This window comes from Citrus clementina, unplaced genomic scaffold (assembly GCF_000493195.1).
Source record: "Citrus clementina cultivar Clemenules unplaced genomic scaffold, Citrus_clementina_v1.0 scaffold_5, whole genome shotgun sequence".
Classification (NCBI taxonomy): domain Eukaryota; kingdom Viridiplantae; phylum Streptophyta; class Magnoliopsida; order Sapindales; family Rutaceae; genus Citrus; species Citrus x clementina.
The window spans coordinates 11745083-11765978 of NW_006262201.1; the positions used below are offsets into that span (position 1 = coordinate 11745083).

Here is a 20896-nt window from a genome sequence, read left to right on the forward strand (position 1 = left end):
AATTCGTGTTATGGAAGGATGCACATGTCGGTTGGCTCTTGTGAGGAATTTGTGTAGAGATAGGGAAAGAATAATGAAATTTTATTTTTGATAATATTATCATGTGCTTAATTTTTAATAAATTACTAGATGGGTATTTTGGTGAAAAACAATTTCGAAAAGTGGGTGCCAAAAGTAATTAATAGTTTTGAAATGTCAACTTACCATTAGCTGCGAGTTATTGCCCATCCATGAAATACCTGCAGTTAAAATCTATCCCTGTTAGTTCTTAAAAATAGTGAATCCAATTTATTTATAAATAATTATGGTAGAATAAGGCATTGACTTGGGTTAGGGAAAAAAAATGGAGAGAGATACCAGGGTGATGACCAGCTATAATTATGGAGAATTGAGTGATGATCTGTTGGTTGAGACCCTTTCAAGGTTGCCTATGAAATCACTAATGCGATTAAGGTGTGTTTCAAAATCATGGTTTAGTTTAGTGAAAGACCCCAAATTCATTTGTAAGCATCTCACTAGAGGCAACCATAAGCGTCTCATGGTCTACAATGATTATTATATCGATGACGATCCAATTGAGGATTTGGTTATAGTACCTGATAACTGTTGAGTGTTAGAAAATGTATATTTAAAAAGGAGAAAATCGTCATTTTACACTTCAAGTTTTACTAACACCCTTACTTTTATGTATTTAACTTTTTTTTGATTTAATTCCGTGTGTTTTATTTTAATTAAGTATTTTATGTATTTTAGGGGCATCATAGTCATTTCACAATGAACGAGAGATTAGACGGCAAAACGGACATCAATTTTGAACTCAGGATGGTCGAAAACCTTAGGAGGAGCATAAAAGGAAAAATGGCATTGTTCACATGTACAGTACTATCTACGTTACTGTTCACGACACTGTTCATATAGACGGATCGATGACGTGGTATTGACCGATGATGTGGCATTGACCGATGATGTGGCATTGACTGACAAGGTGTCACGATCCTGTTGGACTAAAATTCTTATGCACTGTTGATCGGTGACGTGGCAGCATATCAGTGGACCAAAAATCTCGCGTACGGTATATACATCACACAGGATTATTTTCAACCAAACCGTGTTACTGTTCACCCGCGTGGTCAAACCGCGTACTGTTGACTGATGACATGGCGCAATCCTGAGTGTCCAAACTGTTTTTAATCTGTTGGCCACGATTTACTCAATGTATCTATAAAAATGGGGCCTCCCATCCTAATTTGATAGCCCTGAATCCATTTTTGGACTCTATTTTCTGTAATTCCCTCTACATCTTGTATTTTCTACGTATTTTAATAAATTTTCTTTTTGCCCCTAGTTCAATTATGAGTAGCTAATTTTCTTTCAAGCTTGGGTTGAAGGTGAAGTCTCAACATGTGTCATGGGCTTTATTCGGTAAATTTATTTACTCTTCCCCTCTAGTTTTTGTGGATGTTTTGACTTCTCGTCGACAAATAATAATAATCTTGTCTAAATACCGCCTTGGTTTCACCGGCTCTCTAGTATAAGGTTATTATTATTTGGCACGATAAGCCCTTAGCACCATATTGATTAGAGTGCGGTTCATGAGGTGTGGATTCCCCCCTCATGATTTAATTGGTATTAATAAGGAATATTTAGCCCATGGTGCATGTTGATACGGATCCAGATACCCAAGTACGTCAATTTAATAGATTTTCACTTCAATTTATTCTTGCCATTTTAATTCCAATTTTAGGATAATCCAAATCACTTTCACCAAAAATTCAACTACCCTCATACAAAATTAATTCTACACACAATTAAAATCCACCTCCTCGTGGGATCGACACTCGTCACCATTAGTCTATTCTACAATAGATTCGTGCGCTTGCAAGTTCAATAAAATTTGCACAACAATAACACATTGACAGACTTGCATTTTCAAAATCTTGAAGCAGTTGACACAAGGAATTATATTCTACTTGGCCCTTATGAGGGTATAATTTGCCTTTCCAAAAAATGGATTCGTAGTAACATAATTAATGTATGGAACATTTCCATGAATGAGTACAGAATTCTTCCAGAGCCGCCTAGACCTAGAAGCGGCGTTAGTGGTGGTCGTCCCTCCAATACAAGAATTTTCTGTTGTAATTATGCAGTTGGATTAGATCCCATGTCTAACGATTTCAAGTTGGTTATGATACAAACCTTGAACGATGAGAGAGGAGTTTCATCGATCAATGATTGCTTACCTAATGTTGCGGTTTACAACTTTAGCACTAACTCTTGGAGACATGTGGAGGAAGGGTTATTTCCAGTGGGACGTTATTTGAGGGGTAAAGCCATGAACAATGTCTACCACAATGGATTTTGCCATTGGGTGGCACCGACAGAAACTCCCTGCGATTGTGTGGCTATTCTATCGTTTAGCATGAGTGAGGAGGTGTTACAAGAAATGAGAGGACCTCGTGTTCCTCCAATTACAGAAGGAATCTGGTTCAAATATTGGACGATTGGAATACAGGATGATTGCCTCTCTGTACTACACGTAGAAGAGTCGAGACGCTCTTTTGGCTTATGGATGATGAAAGGGGGGTTTTGGACCAAACACTTGAGTTTTGAACTTTTTATAGAAAGGTATCAACCAGTTGGATTTTGGAGAAATGGCGAATTCATTCTAGAATCATATCCACTAGGTGGTGACCGTCGATTGGTGTTATATGATTCTAACTACAATCAAATAAGGGAATTTGGAATTACTGGTGTACGCTTTTCAGTTCGTTTTCTAAAAGAAAGCCTTGTTACAGTTTGAGAATAGGAGGATACATAGCTTGTTGGATGTTCATATTCTTGACAATACAAGGCATGTTTCGAGTGTATATTTTAGAAGTCCATTAGGACAACTTAGATTAAGTCTACTAAGACAGCCAGATACCTATCAACAAATTTTATAGGGGAACTTATTCCAGCCAACCCACATTAGTGGGGGAGATATCTACCTTTACCAATTTTTAAAATTGTGAGAAGAGTACAATTCCAGCATATGTCGGAGTTGAACCAATGCCCTTAAAAGTCTTTTGAGGCGTGGGATGGGACACCATAATACACACTCTTTTAAGTGAACAAAGATGCAAGATGTCCAAATGCCTAATGAATTAAAAGCGTTTAATTATTCCCTTAATGTAATTTTGATTTTATTTTGATTTTTTTGAGCGAATGAAAATGTTTGCAAGGTATGATGCATTTCGAATCCTTGTATTGACATAACTGTCTTTTAATCTTAAAATAATAAAATTATTTTAGAAACGTCAAAAGTTTGTGATGGTTTATTTCTTCACCTACTAGAAAAAAAAAAGAAAAAGAAAAACTACCTATCTATTTTTAAAAGATTGATATAAAAGTAGAGAGACATACAAAACAAACATATTTTTAAAAATTTATGAAACATCGTTAATTTGACAAAATTTATGGAATAAAAAGCAGCTTTTAGATTTCAAATGTAATCCAAAAGTGGCTTGAATTACTAAGGATCCATTTGGGATTTTTTTTGGAGATTCAAAGGTGATTTGAAAAGCTAAAATGTGATTTAGGTATTTGAAATTTTTTTTTAGAAATCGCTTTTAACAAAATCACCCCATCCTACAGCCCATTTTGAAAAAACTGTGATAGAATAGCTTTTTAAAATTTGATGTTGAGAACCAATTTTATAGTTAATATAATTTCATATATCCTTGCATATATTATATAAATCCAAAATTATCCTTATCAATTAATAAATAAAATCATTAACTTTCAAGAGATTATTATTTTTACCAATTGATAACAAAATAAAAATAAAATCAATACGATAAAATATTAATTTTAATTATCAATTATTATATACACAATGAAAAATATTTTATACACAAGTTCATAAATGTGTAAATAAATTTTATTCAATACTGTGTCTAATTCAGTTATTCACATTGTTATAAAAGTTTAACAATAAGATTTACCATACATATATGACTTCTTTTAAAAATCACAGCACTTTCAAAAATAAATTTTATTAAACATTTAACTAATTTTCTTTACAACTAATTATTTCTACAGCTAAAGATAATTATTTTAAAAGTTACGACATTATCAAATTGGCCCTAAATCACCAATTGAACATTGACCACCAATGATCCTAGTAAATTACTAATGAATAGTTTCTAATAGTTGATTAACACGAGAAAGTATACATTTAAGAAAGATTAAGATTACCATTTTTTTTTCACTTATAGAGTTGAAAACACTAATAATTTCATGAAGTTAACAAATTCCTAACCTATTTTATGAATTATCTATTTTAATAGTTCTTAAGTATGGCTTTTGTGTTTTGAAGGTAAGTGCCTAAGCTCATGATGCTTGGATTAGAAAAACATATGTAAAATTTGAATTCTGGAGGCTCAGAAGCCTTTGGAATAATTGCTAGTCCTTCTATCTAACATTAATTTTGAAAGTTTGAAATCACACCATGTCTTTGAGCTCACATGCACCTCATTGCATTAGATTTAATACTTATCAAGTTAGTAGTTCAACCACTTTGACAAAAGAGCCAATTGTAACAATTGATTATTTTGAATCCAATGATCTACAATGCATCACAATGGTTGCAATCATAGACCTTTAGATTGTATTAGTAACACTCATTTAAGGATTGTGGTTGCAAGATCACCAAAAATAAAATGTCAATGCCCACACTTGATCAACTAAGAATTTGCTAATATAAAGGCAAGAGATTTCATAAGTGGAACTATAGAATATGTGTAGAATTTGAGAGATGAGTTTTATAGAGAAAATTGGTGTAAACCTAGAGTAAATTTTAGGGAAATGTGTAGTTAATAAGAAGAGATTTTTCTCCTTTTTTCTTTTGTTTTCAATTTCCTTATATTATACTTTACAAATTTATTAAATGAAAATGAGTGTCTTGCTTGCCAATATAAGTGGCTAATTTTCTAAGTTAAGGTAAAGGATGAAGCTCAAGACTTCAAATTGTGGATTGAATTACTTTCTCAAGTGAGTTTTAAGTTAATTCTTTTTAATTACATGTTTATAAGTGATATTTTCTATTAGTTATTTTTATTCCATATGATGATGAGACCATCAAGGGAATACCATTAAAACTTCAAGTGATCCTTTGCACATTCATGGAGGCCCAATTACAAGAGCAAGAGCCAAAAAGATGCAAGCTGCTTTAAATGGATTAATTGAGAAAATATGGATTGAAAATGCAATTCAAGATGCAAGACATCATCAATTGGGCTTGAAGAGAAGACAAGGCATTGTGGGCATTATTCAAGTTATTGGGCAGCCAAATACACAATTTGTATCAAATGCAGAAAGGTCAAATTCGGAATAAAAACTGTATTGATTGAGCTAGAAGTAATGTGGAAGCTATATATCGTTGGAAAGATAATTAAGTTAGCTTTCCAATAAATTTTTCAGAGCTGGATTTGGAGTTCTCTAGAAGGAGTTATGACCAATTCATTACAGCTTGTTCAGATTTGGGATTTTCAACAACTCCTTTGTTTTTCAACTTCTTATGTTTGTTTTGTTTCAAGTTTGTCAATGTGTAAGGTAAGTCTACCATCAATGATGATGGGCTAACATTAAGTTTGTCAATGATAGCATCAATTATAGTAGGCTAGCATTAAGTTTGTCAAAGATGACATTAATTATGGTGGGTTGGTGAAGACTTTTGAAGTATCCTTTGACAAACCTACTTGGAGGGTTGTTCCAATGTTTCCATTTGTATTTTTAGGATCTTGGGTTTCTTTTAGCCTATTTAAATTCAGCAACCTTGTATGTAAGGATATTAGAGATTAATGTTATTTGAATTTGAAAGATTATTCTTTCTTTGGTTCTTTTGAGAACTAGTGAACTTATCAAGAATTTGCATTCTTGTGGCGTTCTAAATTTAGACTTATCACTCACCTTCTCATCTATTTCTTGAGTGTGGCGTCAATATCATTCTCTATACCTTTGGTTCATGTTTTCTTAAGCATTGGGTCAAGGTTTTGTTTGTCATAAATCTGTTTAGAACTTTCTTGGGAAGTTAAAACTACAAATTAAGTGTGGGTTTCAAAGTTTCATTGTGGGATTCGCATCATATGAATTTACAGATCTAGATCTTTTTGGATCGATGTAGGTGCTTATTTCAGAACTCTAATAGTTTATTTTAATTTATTTCCTGTTAAGACTAAGTTTTCTTATTGCAATTATGCTTGCTCAAAAACATAATGAGAACCACCTATTAGTAATAGCTGATCACAATCCTAATTTTAATTTAATTAGAACCCTAAATCATAATTACAACAAGAAAACCTAATCCTAACAAGAAACAAATTAAAATAAACTGCTAGAGTCCTAACAGTTTAGACCTACTGTTGACATACCCATACAATAGTGAGAACACTTCAATATAGTAGTGACACATTATATACTTAACATCCATATTTATTTATAGAGTGATTAGTGAGGAACTAAGTTACATAATTTTCAAACTAGTAAAAAACACAAAACATAAATATAAGAGAGTATTATGACCATGATTTGAATACCAAGAGTAGACCTTAACACCTTTTTTTAAATATATATTTAGACTATTCCCTCTTAAATTCTTTTTCTACAATTATTTTCATTGTATAATTACTAATCATATTTTTAAATTTCCCATGATTCAATATCGAACTCACCCGATTATATTATAGCTAGGCATATTTATACTTAGAGGTATGGATTAATTTCATTAAGCACGAAATCATTATATATATATTAGCAGCTTGCTAAAAGTACCCTTAATTTTACACTAACTAATATTCATTAGATTTGAGTTAAATTAATGAAGGAGATTTACTGAAGTTAACTATTATAGAATTTTTAATATTTCCTCTCTCCGTATGGACGCCACCCAATTCTTTTCCCCTTTTGTATTTTCTCTCTCTTTATGCACACGTTCTCTCTCTCCCTCTCTTTTCTCTTCTCTTATTTCCTTTGCTTTTTTTTTTTTGTTTTAGCCAAAAATTTCTTCACTCTCTCTAGATTTATCTCACAAATATGAAATCGTTCGAAATTGTGCTTGTTTTGCCTAACAATATTTCAAGCCTCCCTCAAAATAATTGACTCTTGTGATTGAAGATTCTAATGGTATTGCCTACAACCAAAGTTTTAAGGCCGGTGAGGCTTACTTGAGTACTAAGATTAGTCCCACCATCGAAGCCTCAAAATATGGAAAACTCCACGCCAAAACATCATCACAATCTGCCTGGAAAAGAACGAACAAATTATTGATTCTTTCCAAGGGGTACAGCTCAAATGGAGGTTTGTTCTTGTAGAGGCATCTAATGGAAAAGGTAACTCCCATTCTATGAGGCCCAAGAAGCGGTTATTTAAGCTTATGTTTCACCAGACTCGTAAAGACATGGTCTTTAACTCTTGCCAGTTCAAGGAGAGAGTAAAACAACTTTTATTTGAGAGGACAAAACCAAACTAAATAAAAGAAGAGAAGAGAGAGGTAGAGAGAGAACATGTGAACAAGGAGAGAAAAAATATAAAAAGGAGAAAGATTTGAGTGGGGTCCACATAGAGAGAGAAAATATTGAAAATTCTTGAATTTTCATTTTAGTAAATCTCCTCTATTAATTTAACTCAAATCTAATAGACATTAGTGAGTGTAAAATTAAAGATATTTTTAAGAGGATGCTGATATGCCCTAGACATACACACACACACATATACAATTAAATATACTGTAATGATATCATACCATTAAATCATTTGGGTTAATAGCTTTTTCGGACTTAAGGTCCAAAATCCTAGACAAGATCAATACTATATATATTACCTTAAACTTCTGATAAACATTGCTCAAAATATTTAGGCAGCTTTAAAATTTCTAATCAATTAACTGTGCTTTGAACAATCAACATATATTATATATTAGTTGCGAAGTTATTGTTATTATTAGGAGTGGGCAAATTGGATTTTGGTTCGGGTTGTTCGGCTTTCGGTTTGGGTTGGAGAATTAAACCCAGTCGGGTTGAAAATGCCAACCCGAATCGAGCCGATTCGGTTCGAGTTCATAATTTGGATCAGATTGGGTTAAAATTTTTCTTTTGATTAGTTTAGGTTAGTTTGGATTGGAAGAATTCAATCTAAAAATTCGGGTTAGAACGGGTTGGAATAATTTAATCCAAAAAATTCTGCCAGCAACCGCTTAAAATCTAAAAATCTCGATTCCAAACATCTTTAACAACAAATATCAACTACAAAGTATCCTTAACAACATTTCAACAAGTCTTTTTAAAGTTAACAAATCATAAAACATGCAGTCAAGTACAATAAAACTACTATTACAAATCTAAAAATTAAAATGGCAAATGGCAATCATGATTAAATATCTCCGCATGACAAACAAGGCTAATAATCCATCTCCAACACCAATACTCAACTCAACGCCTCCAAATTAGCAATAATGAACCACCACAATAGCAAAATATTGAGCAACAATGGATAGAAAATGAAGCAAATCAGTCCATTCTAAATTAAACAAACAACACAAATTAATTAATTAATTAATTAACTATCTTCAATTTAATTAATAATAATAATAATAATAATAATAATAATAATAATAATAATAATAATAATAATAATAATAATAACCCACAACAACGGTCAACAACAATAAACCCGCTCCGAATATTAGTATTGAGTATGGACGACTGCCACAAACCTTGATCGATGGAAAGCTTAACAATGTTGGCATAGGGTGGCTGTGTGGGCATAGTGTGACTGCAGGCCACTTGATTATTGAAGGAATGCTGGCTAACGACGAGTGGGCCACAGTGGGCTTTTGGATGGCTAAGGGTAGTGGGCTTCTGGTTACCATCGTTGTGGTCTTGTCTTCACTATTTAGGGATTTGGCGATTTGCTTTCGATGCTTGTTGGGTAGCGAGAGTGTGAGAACAGAGAGGGCGTAATGAAAGTGTGAGAGAATTTTTAAAAGCCAAAAGTAAAAAAAAAGCTTTTACCCGATCGGGTTTAAAATTTGGTTCGGGTTCAATTTAACCCGGACGGGTTGATAGTTTGAATTTGTTCGGGTTTCACACGTTAACTCAAACCGAACGCCCACCCTTAGTCATTGTCTATCCATAAAATTCCTATAATTTCCCCTCATTTGCCATCAATATTTAATCTTAATTTTGAGATTAAAATCTATCTATGTTGGATTCTTAAGACTTGACAATGATGATTTTCTTTGTCTAACTGTATTTCACATCAACTTCTAACTATGGATTAAACCACAAGCATGCAGTATGTTTCTTAGTATGAAATTACTACTTATAATTTTTTGCTTTTGATTTCGGTATATTGAACTTGTCCATTTTACATAAAGCATATAGTTAATCCAATTTCTTTATAATTATGGTAGGAAAAGGCATTGTATTGGATTAGGAAAAAAGGAATGGAGAGAGACATGATAGTGATGACAGGCTACGGAGAATTATCTAAGGATTTGCTGGTTAAGACTCTGTCAAGTTTTCCTGTGAAATCACTAATGCAATTTAGTTGTGTTTTCAAATATTGGTTTAGTTAATTGAAAGATCCTAATTTCATTTGTAAGCATCTGAAAAGATTTGATAATATGTGTCTCATGGTCCACATTATATATGCAACTTATGATGATCCATACACAGATCTGATTAGTAATTTCATTTTATTACTTGATAAGATTTTGACATACTTGCATTTTCAAAATCTTGAAGCTAAAATGGGGGATTAGAATCCACTTAGTCCTCGTCACGGAATATTTGGTTTTTCAAAGAAAAGAACATAAATCAATAGAATGTCTCTATGAATTAAGCCAAAGCTGCCCCAAAGCCAAAGCTTCCCAGACTTCATGTTCCCTACAATACAATAATTCATTGTACTAATTTTGGACTTGCATTAGATTCCATTATTGGAAGTATAAGTTAATATTGCTTCTTTGAACCCTAAATTCAGCTGAAATAATGAAAAGAATTAGCAAACCTGACGACGACGATGAATAATGAATTGAATTTAGAATCCTTGCTAATTAACCCAAAGTTGTAGGTGACTTGTAATCATAAACCAAATTTGAAGTTGTTACCCAATCAGAAAACATAAATTTATCAAGGCATGCAAAATATTGTCTTTAAGACCAAATTCTAAGGGAATATTTCCTAGTACCAGAAGGATAAATAAGGTGGAGTTTTCCCAGTACAAGAAGGATAAACCAAGCAGTTTTCTCTTTAGGATATAATAAGTTGCACTTCAAGCACAATAGTTTAGAAAAACAAAAGAAATTAACGAAGAAATATGAGATAAAATTAGAAAGCATTTCTCTTCTTTTATCATTATAGTAGTAATTGTACCATTAAAGACTTTGTATGTCTCTCTTATATAGAGAAACCATTGACAATCCTTTTCTTAATTCATTATGTTTTTGGGTTGAACCAAAATAATTTGGTGCTATATGTAGGGATCAAACAAAAGTTCACTTTCCCAACTGCATTAATAAAGGGAGCTTTCCACCTTGAAAGAACCCATCTTTTCTTCGCAAAGAAATCATTTTTCTTTAAAAAAGGACTTACTTTTCTCCATAAAGAAATAATCCTTCTACAAAAGATGTGATTTTTCTTTAAAAAAGTCACTTTTCTTAACAAAGACTTGATTTTTCTTCACAAAAATGTGAACTTTTTCCATAGAAGTGCCACTTTTGTTCTCAAAGACTTTACCTTTCTCAATACAGAACCATCCTGTTGTATAAAAAGAGCTTGCTATCCAAAAAAAGAACCTCTTTCACTCTTAAACACCATAAATAAGGTGAAGCAAGATATCAACAAAAAGATCATTACAGAGCCAGAAGACATTCTAAATGAGTCCTAGAATAAGAAGAAATCCTAGAGTGATCCCAAAATAAGAAGAACGACTAAGGGAAATCTTAGTAAGGAGAGCTCATTAGCAAGAAGGATTGTGCCAGAGCAAGAAGAACTTCTAATATATTTTCACATGGTATCACAAGACATACATGCTACAATACCTTGACCGAAAGAAGGTCAAGCAACTCTGGAGCGCTGCTGTACTCCGAAAATAGTATTAGTAAACGTATGAGATCATCCCAGTAGCCAATCTAAAAAAAATGGGTATTTCTATTTACTTTTTGACTTTTTCTTTATTTTTATCTGCTACTTTGTACTGTATTGACAATCTAAAAGGAAGCCTTCTATAACTCTAATTGGATCCCACTAAATTGAGAACTACTAATGTCATAACCATTTGTCTGAGGTGTGTACATTCCTCTTTCTCAACAAAAAGGTATTATTGTGCAGATATTATGCATCAAGTTGTTTGTTTCATCTCCTGGTAGGGTTACAATTGTTTTATCTCCTAACATGGTTACAAAACGAGAAAAGGGTATTGTCTATAAGCTTTCATAATCTCTAAGAACTAAAAAGAAAATCTCATACGCAAAAGAGAAAATATTTGCTTGATAGAACTATATTCTCTAGTCTCTATTATTTCTAAAATAATGGCCTATGTATAATGGTAGGAACCTTACATAGTGGTAAGGGTATCCTGTTATTTGTAAAATAAAGGTCCACACATGTTAGGAATAACCCCATATGGCATTGAAGAGACCCTGTTATCTCCACATTTAGGGCTTATGCATGATGGAAGCAACATTATATAGTGTTAAAGAGACCCTGTTATCTCTATTATTAAGGCTTACATAGTGATGAAGGGACCAATAATCTCTATAACCAACATCTACACATGATAGGTACGATCTCACATGAGAGCAAAAAGAATCTAACAAACTCTATAATAAAGATCCCGCATGATGGAGACAACCCTACATGCAATACCAAGGTAGAGATTCTACATATGAGGGGGAGACAATCCTACAAAAAGTACTACAAATTCTACAAATGAGGGGGACCCCCTTCAAAAGGATGAGATAATTCTACCTGGAAAGCCATATGTCGTTATTGTTGAAAAAGTCAAGTCAAATTTGTGTGGTGGCAATACTTTTTGCACACGGTTTGAACATGATTTGGACGCGTTTGGAATGCGATTTTTCTTGATATTTGTTTCATGAATAGTGCCAATATTTTTCCTATAAATAGCTAAGCATTCTTCATTTGTTTAACATCCCAAAATTTTTTAAGCTTATAAGTTTCTAAAATTTTGAGAGAAGTGAGAGAAGTGTGTCTGGGGAATTTATTTTTCCTTTAGAGTTTGAGAGTACTGGGTATATATGGATTTCTGGGAAGTGAGATTCGTTACTCAAATGTTTGTACTCTATTAATTGTTAAATAAATAATTATTCTTTCTTGCCTCCGTGGATGTAGGTTTAATTACCGAACCACGTTAAATAATTGTGGCCTTTATTTTTTTGTAATTATTTGGTGCACTTGATTCTGCATTCCGCGCACAACAAGTGGTACCAAAACTGATGATTCGTACTTGGGGGGATACGGTACTATTCACGTATACGGTATTATTCTCATATACGGTACTGTTCACATACGATACTTTTCACGAATACGGTGGAAACGACCATTTGTATTTGGAAGACAGTCTATTGTAAGTAGTGTGTATTTTTGCTTGTCTAAGAATGTTCTGTCAACAAGGCGATAAGAGTTTAAGGATTCTAGTTTTTAATTGGGACGGAGTTCCCGTCTATTCTCCTGGGAATTTTCCTAGTACATTTATTCACGTGAAATTAACAATATAGAGGTTGTTTTTCAAAGTGGAAATAATTCATTGAGAAAATGGTAGAAGGTGAAACTTCCAGAATTGGGGAGAGATCTATTGAGACTATTTCAGGAGACACTTCAGGTGGGAGGCGAGATTTGTTAAATCGCTATTTAGCACCTATTATAGGAGGCCAGAAGATTGATGTTGAAAATTTTGATGGAAAAATCAACTTCGGTATGTGTAGGCACAAAATTATGGATGCCCTTATTCAAACCGATGTCGATGTTGTTCTAAAAAATAAAAGCCACTTGTATGATGAAGAAATTTGGGATCGTATGAACGAGAAAGCCTGTGGTCAGATCAGATCTTGTTTGACCAAGGAGGTGAAATACTTGGTGAAAAATGAGGAGTGTGCAATGACTTTGTAATGTACATTGGAGGAGAAGTACTTGCTGAAAAGTCCTGAAAATCGTCTTCATGCAATGAGCCAAAGATATGGGTTTCGAATGAAGCCTGGGGTGTCAATGCACGATCGTGTCTCAAGATTTGAAAAGTTACTTGCTGATTTGAAGAATCTTGATGAGGATATTAAGGATGAAGTCAAGGCTATGATTCTGTTACACTCACAACTAGAGGAATATAACCATTTTATGACTACCTTGATATATGGGAAGAGTGTGATCATCTTCAATGATGTTTGCACAACATTGACTAACTTAAAGATTCGAAATAATGATAAAAATTCTGAACGATCATCGTCTGAAGCTTTGGTGAGCAGAGATTGGGCGATGAAGAAAAAGAAGAAGCATGGTGGAAAGAATTCTTGATCCAAATCAAGAAGCAGAAATATAGCTCGAGACGAGTGTGCCTTTTGTCATGAAAAAGACCATTGGAGGAAAGATTGTCTAAAGGCTCAAAAGAGAGATGAGAAGAAACCATTAGTAGCAAACATGGTACGTAAAGATGAGGACTTTGATTATTTACTAAGTATTACTCCTGCAACTTACGTGGCTAGTTTGAGTGAGTGGATACTTGATACTGGAGCAACCTATCATTTGTGTCCTATTAAGGAATGGTTTACGGATTTTCGTAATTTGGAATCCGGTGCAGTTGTGATGGGGAATGATCAACCTTGTCGTACAATGGGGATAGGAACAATTTGGCTTAAAATGTATAATGGAATGGTCAAAGAACTGAAAGAGGTTAGATATGTTCCAACTTTAAAGAAAAATCTAATTTCTATGGGTGTTCTATAAGCTAAAGGCTACAAGGTTATTATTGAAAATGGCACAATGAAATTCGCGTATAGGGCTATGGTGATTTTACAAGGGGTTCGACGTCACAATTTGTACTATTTAAAGGGAGGTACAACTGATGAAACAAATGTTGTTGAGGTGCACAGTGACACCACTAAGTTATGGCATGTACGACTGGGGCATGCTGGAGAGAAGTCTTTGCAAACACTAATGAAGCACGGACTCTTAAAAGGTACCAATACCTGTAAATTAAATTTCTGTGAGTATTGTGTAGTAGGCAAAAAAATAAGGGTCAAATTTGGTACAGCTAATCACGATACTCGTGAGATCCTTGAATATGTTCACAGTGATGTATTGGGACCAACCAAGTCTACATCAATTGGTGGAAACCATTATTTTGTTACATTTGTTGTTACATATGTTCACAGTGATGTATTGGGACCAACCAAGTCTACATCAATTGGTGGAAACCATTATTTTGTTACATTTGTTAATGAATTCTCTAGACATGTGTGGGTGTACACTATTCGAGCAAAGGATGAGGTTCTAGAGATTTTCGTGAAATGGAAGAAATTGGTGGAGATTCAAACTGGCAGAAAGATCAAAGTATTACGATCTGATAACGAGGGTGAATATACTTCTGATCCATTCTTGCAAGTATGCCAGAATGAGGGTATTAAAAGATATTTCACGGTGAGACATACTTTGTAATAGAATGGTGTGGCAGAGCATATGAATTGTACTTTGTTGGAGAAAGTACGATGTTTGTTATCTAATGCTGATTTAGATAAAAAGTTTTGGGCTGAATCTGTGAGTTACGCAAGTTGCTTGATAAACCGGGTTCCTTCTGCTGCAATTAGAGGTAAAACTCCTATGAAAATCTAGTCTGGAAAACATGAACAAGACTATGATTCCCTTCGTATATTCGGGTGTCCAGCTTATTATCATGTCAAAGATGGTAAATTGGATCCCCGTGCTAGAAAAGCTATCTTTGTGAGATTCAAAGGTGGAGTAAAGGGCTTCAAGCTTTAGGATCTCGAAGATAAAAAGTTTGTGTGTAGTAGAAATGTCACGTTTGATGAATCGTCAATGATGAAAGCTTCAAGTTCCCAACAGGTGGAGAACAAGACCACATAGGTATTACAGCGGGTGGAGTTTGATGCAACTCCATATGTACCAGTTAGTTCTACATTAGAGAATAATTCAACTATAGAAGTGACACCTCGAGTTGAAGAAGAGGTTGTTTCTTCTGATGTCCCACAAAATAAAGAAACAACTGATGATATAGATAATGATGATTTTATAGCAATAATGAGACCAAGAAGAGAGATAAAGAAACCCGGATGGCTTACTAAAGACATGGTGGTAGCTTATGCACTTCTAGTTATTGATAATGACATCCCCAACACTTTCGATGAAGCATTACGCATTAGTGAAAGTGATCAATGAAAGTTAGCCATGAAAGAAGAGATGAAATCTCTCCATTAAAACCAAACTTGGGAGCTTATGGAGTTACCAAAGGGAAAAAATGCTATTGGCAATAAATGGGTCTACACTAAGAAGCAATGATCTCAAAATCAAACAATTCCTCAATACAAGGCAAGGCTCGTTACAAAAGGTTTTACTAAGAAGAAAGGTATTGACTACAATGAAGTTTTCTCTCCAGTTGTAAAATATATTTCCATTCGTATCCTACTTGCCTTAATTGCAGAATATGAGTTAGAGTTAGCTCAATTGGATGTTAAGACGATGTTCTTACATGGAGATTTGGAGGAGGAAATCTATATGACTCAGGATTGTGGTTTTAAATTTGCTGGAAAGGAGAATCATGTGTGTAGGTTGATTAAATCTTTGTACGGACTGAAGCAATCGCCAAGGTAGTGGTACAAAAGATTTGATCAATTTATACAAGGACAAAAATTCACCAGAAGTGAACACGATAATTGGGTTTACTTTAGAAGTCTACTACATGGAGCTTTCATCTATTTGTTACTCTATGTCAACGATATGCCTATAGCTTCGAAGAATAGAGATGAGATTGAGAGACTGAAGAAGTGGCTGGCTTCTGAGTTCGAGATGAAAGACTTGGGTGATGCACAAAGAATACTTGGGATGGAGATTTGTAGAGATAAGAAGAATAGGAGTGTATGGTTGACTCAAAAGTTTTATTAGAAGAAAGTGCTAGAAAGATTCGGTATGGATGACAAGACTAAACCGGTATGTACACCTCTAGCTCCTCATTTCAAATTAAGCTCTTCTTCATGTCCTACATCTTAAGAGGAGCACGATTACATGGCTCGTGTTCCATATGCTAGTGTTGTGGGTAGTCTTATGTATGCTATGGTATGTACGAGGCCTAATATATCTGAAGCAATGTGCATAGTTAGTAGATACATGTACAATTCGAGTAAAAATCACTGGCTTGCGGTCAAGTGGATTCTTCTGTATTTGTATGGGACAATTGATGTTGGGTTATTGTTAAAAAATGATGGAGGTCAACAATGTGTTGGGTATTGTGATTATAATTTCGCTGGAGACCTAGACAAACAAAGATCAACAACAGGCTATGTGTTCACATTGGGTGGAGATCCGATTAGTTGGAGGTCGGTTTGCAATCGACAATTGCTCTGTCCTCTATGGAAGCAGAGTATATGGCAGCAACTGAGGCTCTCAAGGAGGCTATATGGTTGAGAGGCTTGTTGGGTGATTTTGGAAAGATCCAAAAGAACATTGAGGTCTTTTGTGATAACTAAAGTGCGATATTCCTTGCAAAGAATCAGGCGTATCATGCTCGGACGAAGCACATGGATGTGAAATATCATTATGTGAGGGAGATTATCGAGAGCGATGATGTGTTATTAAAGAAGATCGATACCAGAGATAACCCATCAGACATGTTGATAAAGGTGATTTCGGGAATTAAGTTTCAACATCACTTGAAATTAATTTAGATCCTTCGATTATGTTGAGGTATTTCCTTGGGAAATAGGAACTATGGCAGGCTTGATCCCAACCTTTTGGTACGTAGGCAGTCGGATAGATGCAGCCAATATGGATCCTTTTAAGGATCATGTGAGGGATGAAGTTTAGAGCATCATTGTCAATCGGCTCAAATTTGTATAAATTTTCGCCGAGGTGGAGATTTGTTGAAAAAGTCAAGTCAAATTCGTGTACTGGCAACACTTTTTACACACGGTTTGGACGCGTTTGGAATGCAGTTTTTCTTGATATTTGTTTCATTAATAGTGCCAACATTTTTCCTATAAATAATTAAGCATTCTTCATTTGTTTAGCATCCCAAAATTTGTTAAGCTTATAAGTTTCTAAGCTTTTGAGAGAAGTGAGAGAAGTGTGTCTAGGGAATTTATTTTTCCTCCAGAGTGTGAGAGTACTGGGTATATTTCGGTTTCTGGGAAGTGAGATTCGTTAAATAAATAATTATTCTTTCTTGCCTCTGTGGATGTAGGTTTAATTACCGAACCACGTTAAATAATTGTCCTTTATTTTTCTGTAATTATTTGGTGCGCTTGATTTAGCATTCTGCGCACAACAATTATCAACCTTCACATTTTCAGCAAGCCAGTACGTTACGAATCCTTTCGCTTATTGTGCTACCGAGCGCAGTAGTAAAATGCAAAATTAGCCCCTTGACTACAAGGGTGCCACCTGAGAGCTACTCCTAGTTGCCTTACTCTCTCATCTCATGCCTTCATCGCTATTATCCTTGCTTAGACCAAAGTCCTCCATGCCTGTATCCTCAGTACTAGGCTAATTGGTAGAACTCAAACTTGGATCACGAGGAGGATTTGCACCTTCGGGGTCATCCCTCTGGGATATGGAAAAGAACCCCCTTACTTTTAGACGATCTTGGGATCTCCTCTAGATCAGGAAGTACTTCCAACACATGGGCATATGACAAAGTACGAGGATATTTCTCTATAATTATTTTTGGATGATTCGCTTTGACAACAAATAAATAGTTTAGCAGTATATGCTGAGCCGGCTGCTTCAACTCGAGGACCTCCTCCTTGTCCCTCTCCTAGCCCTTTTCATTTCACCCCAAATAGAATTTAGTTGCTTCTTGAAATGATCCCTCTATTAATGAGACCATTGATAGAGATTACCCACTTCCTTGCAGAATTTCTCTATCCCCGACGACAGCTAAGGGCTTTGCTCCAAAGTTTCATTCATTACTTAAGCTGGAGGACAATGGCTTGCTTTTGATAGGAAAGAACACAATAGCTCCAAGCGAGAGAAAAAGGTAAAAATTCTCAAAGTTTATAATGCGGGGAAAATCCCTAGGGGGACAATCTTAAATAATGGCAGAAATTTTATAACTTATCACTTCATATCATGAATTTATTACGAAAGTATGATAGATTCATGACATATATACATATGTCATGAATTCATGATATATTAGCGACTTAAACACATAAATAGATGATAGATATAAGTTATGTTTGTGTTAAGTGGATTTATATGGTTTTGAAATTGTTCCATTTAAATTAGCTGCAATTTTAAATGTTTATATTATTTTTTTTAAAAATGACAATAACAACGATGTCATTTATACTAAACAATACCGATTTGATGAAATCTAAAAGATATCAACACAGTAAAATTTACTAAGTGTTGAACAAATCAACAAATCCATCTCCCTCACATGAATCCTTCTCTCTAACACTATATAGAACTCTAACTTTTAGCCTCACATCTGTTGCGACGAAGCCAAGCAAGCTCATAGTATATCAAAATCATCCCTTCACTCACTCAAACACTTACTTTCCCATTTCACTAAAAGCTAAAACCTTCATTGTCGCTCGCATTCAAGCCTTCATTTAACTGAAACAACCCTTATTGAACAAATCTTAACCCGTCACTTGAGCTCGATTACGGCCACTTCACTAGTAATAAAGGGTACCAATCAAACTCCAAGAGCTACTGGTCATTCCTCAACCATTGTTATTGTCCAAAAATGGCCAGAGGGCATAGTATGAAGTGAGAAAGGTCTCGGTAATTGCTACCTTTGATTAATGTCAATTTTTCTAGATTTGTGACACCCTAATTCTTAGGTATTGTTCTTCACAACACCCTTTCAAACCATCAAAATCATCACTAAAAACATCAAAATCAGTACTAATCAGCCATTAAAGTTTCACGACTGTTGAAGCTCGATCCAGCATCGCGGTGGCACATCGAAGCACAATGCAATCATTATTAGATTCAGTGTGACATGAAGCTTTTATCCCGACCTTCTCAATCACTATTGCATGAATTTCGATCACCATTGGTCTGCGAGGGCATTTTAAAACTTTAGACTTCAAGAGTAATTTTTCTCATATTCCTTTAATTGTCTAGAAGCATATGTAATGAATTTTCCATTTTGCATGAGGACATATCCTATGCCATTTTTGGAGGCATCGGTATAGATGACAAAATCCTCAGAGCTGTTAGGAATGGCTAGGATTGGAGTAGTGATCAGTCATCATTTTAGTTCTTCAAAGCTTTTCTCGCATTCTGGAGTCCATACAAACTTGGTATTTTTCTTTGTCAATTGGGTTAATGGCATCGAGATCTTCGAGAATCCTTCAACAAATCTTCGGTAATATCCAGCCAAACCCAAGAAGCTTCTGACTTCTTTGGCATTAGTCGGTCTGGACCATTGGCTTATATCTTCCACCTTCGAGTGGTCTACTGAAATTCCATCCTTAGACACGACGTGTCCCAAGAATGTAACTTTCTCAAGCCAAAATTCACATTTATTGAGTTTTGCATAAAGTTGCTTCTCCTTTAAGATCTGAAGAGTAATCCGTAGGTGCTGAGCATGCTCTTCCTTTGACCGTGAGTAGATTAAAATATCGTCGATGAATACCACTATAAACTTGTCTAGGTAGTCTATAAATTCCCTGTTCATAAGGTCCATGAAGGCTGCTGGGGCATTGGTTAGACCAAATGGTAGGACAAAAAACTCGTAATGTCTATAATGTGTTCTGAATGTTATTTTCAGAATATCTGCCCCTCCGATTCTTAACTGGTGATATCCTGACCGAAGATCAATTTTTGAAAATATTGATGCTTCTTACAGCTGGTCAAACAAATCATCAATGCGTGGAAGCGGGTACTTGTTCTTGATAGTCACCTTATTTAGCTCTCGATAATCGATGTATATTCACATTGATCCATCATTCTTTTTCACAAACAATACTGGTGCTTCCCATGTTGAATGGCTTGGGCGTATGTAGCCTTTGTCTAGTAACTCTTGCAATTAACTCTTTAACTCCTTTAATTCTGATAGGGCCATTTGATAGAACGCCTTTGAAATTAGAGCAGCTCCTGGTATCAAATCGATTTTGAATTCAATTTCTCGATCTGGTGGCAATCCTGGAAGTTCTTCAAGAAAGACCTCAGGAAATTCGTTCACCACTGGAATATCTTCCAACTTTGGTCTTTGCTCTTCTGTTTCGACAACCACACTTGCCAAGTACCCCTCACACCCTCCATTTAATAGACTGGCTGCTTTTAAGGCAGAAATGATAGACATCCTGTTCTTTTTGCATTCTTCTTTAAATGTAAATGATTCTATTTGTGGTGGTAAAAAAGTTACCTCCTTTTTCTTACAATCTATCTTGGCATAGTGCCTTGATAGCTAATCCATGCCAAGAATTACGTCATAGTCATGCATCTCGAGGATTATTAGGTTAACACATAGTGTATTACCACTAATGCTGACTTCACATGCCTTAACTAATTGCCCTGAGTTTAATATTTCACCCGATGGTAGCATGACACTAAAAGGCCTATTTACTATGTCAGGGACATTTTTTATTTTCTTAATGAATGCTGGTGAGGCAAATGAATGTGTAGCTCTTGAGTCTATTAGCACATATACAGGAGTT

General features: G+C 34.8%; 1 protein-coding gene across 1 annotated transcript; it reads left to right on the forward strand.

Annotated features, from left to right (window-relative positions):
* Nucleotides 1-1909: 1909 nt before the first annotated feature.
* On the forward strand, nucleotides 1910-2800 carry LOC18040825 (the record flags this gene model as incomplete). Its single annotated transcript, XM_024183529.1, has 1 exon — nucleotides 1910-2800. A coding segment is annotated over one exon (891 nt), but the record flags the coding sequence as incomplete, so codon positions are not given.
* Between the last annotated feature and the right edge of the window lie 18096 nt (nucleotides 2801-20896).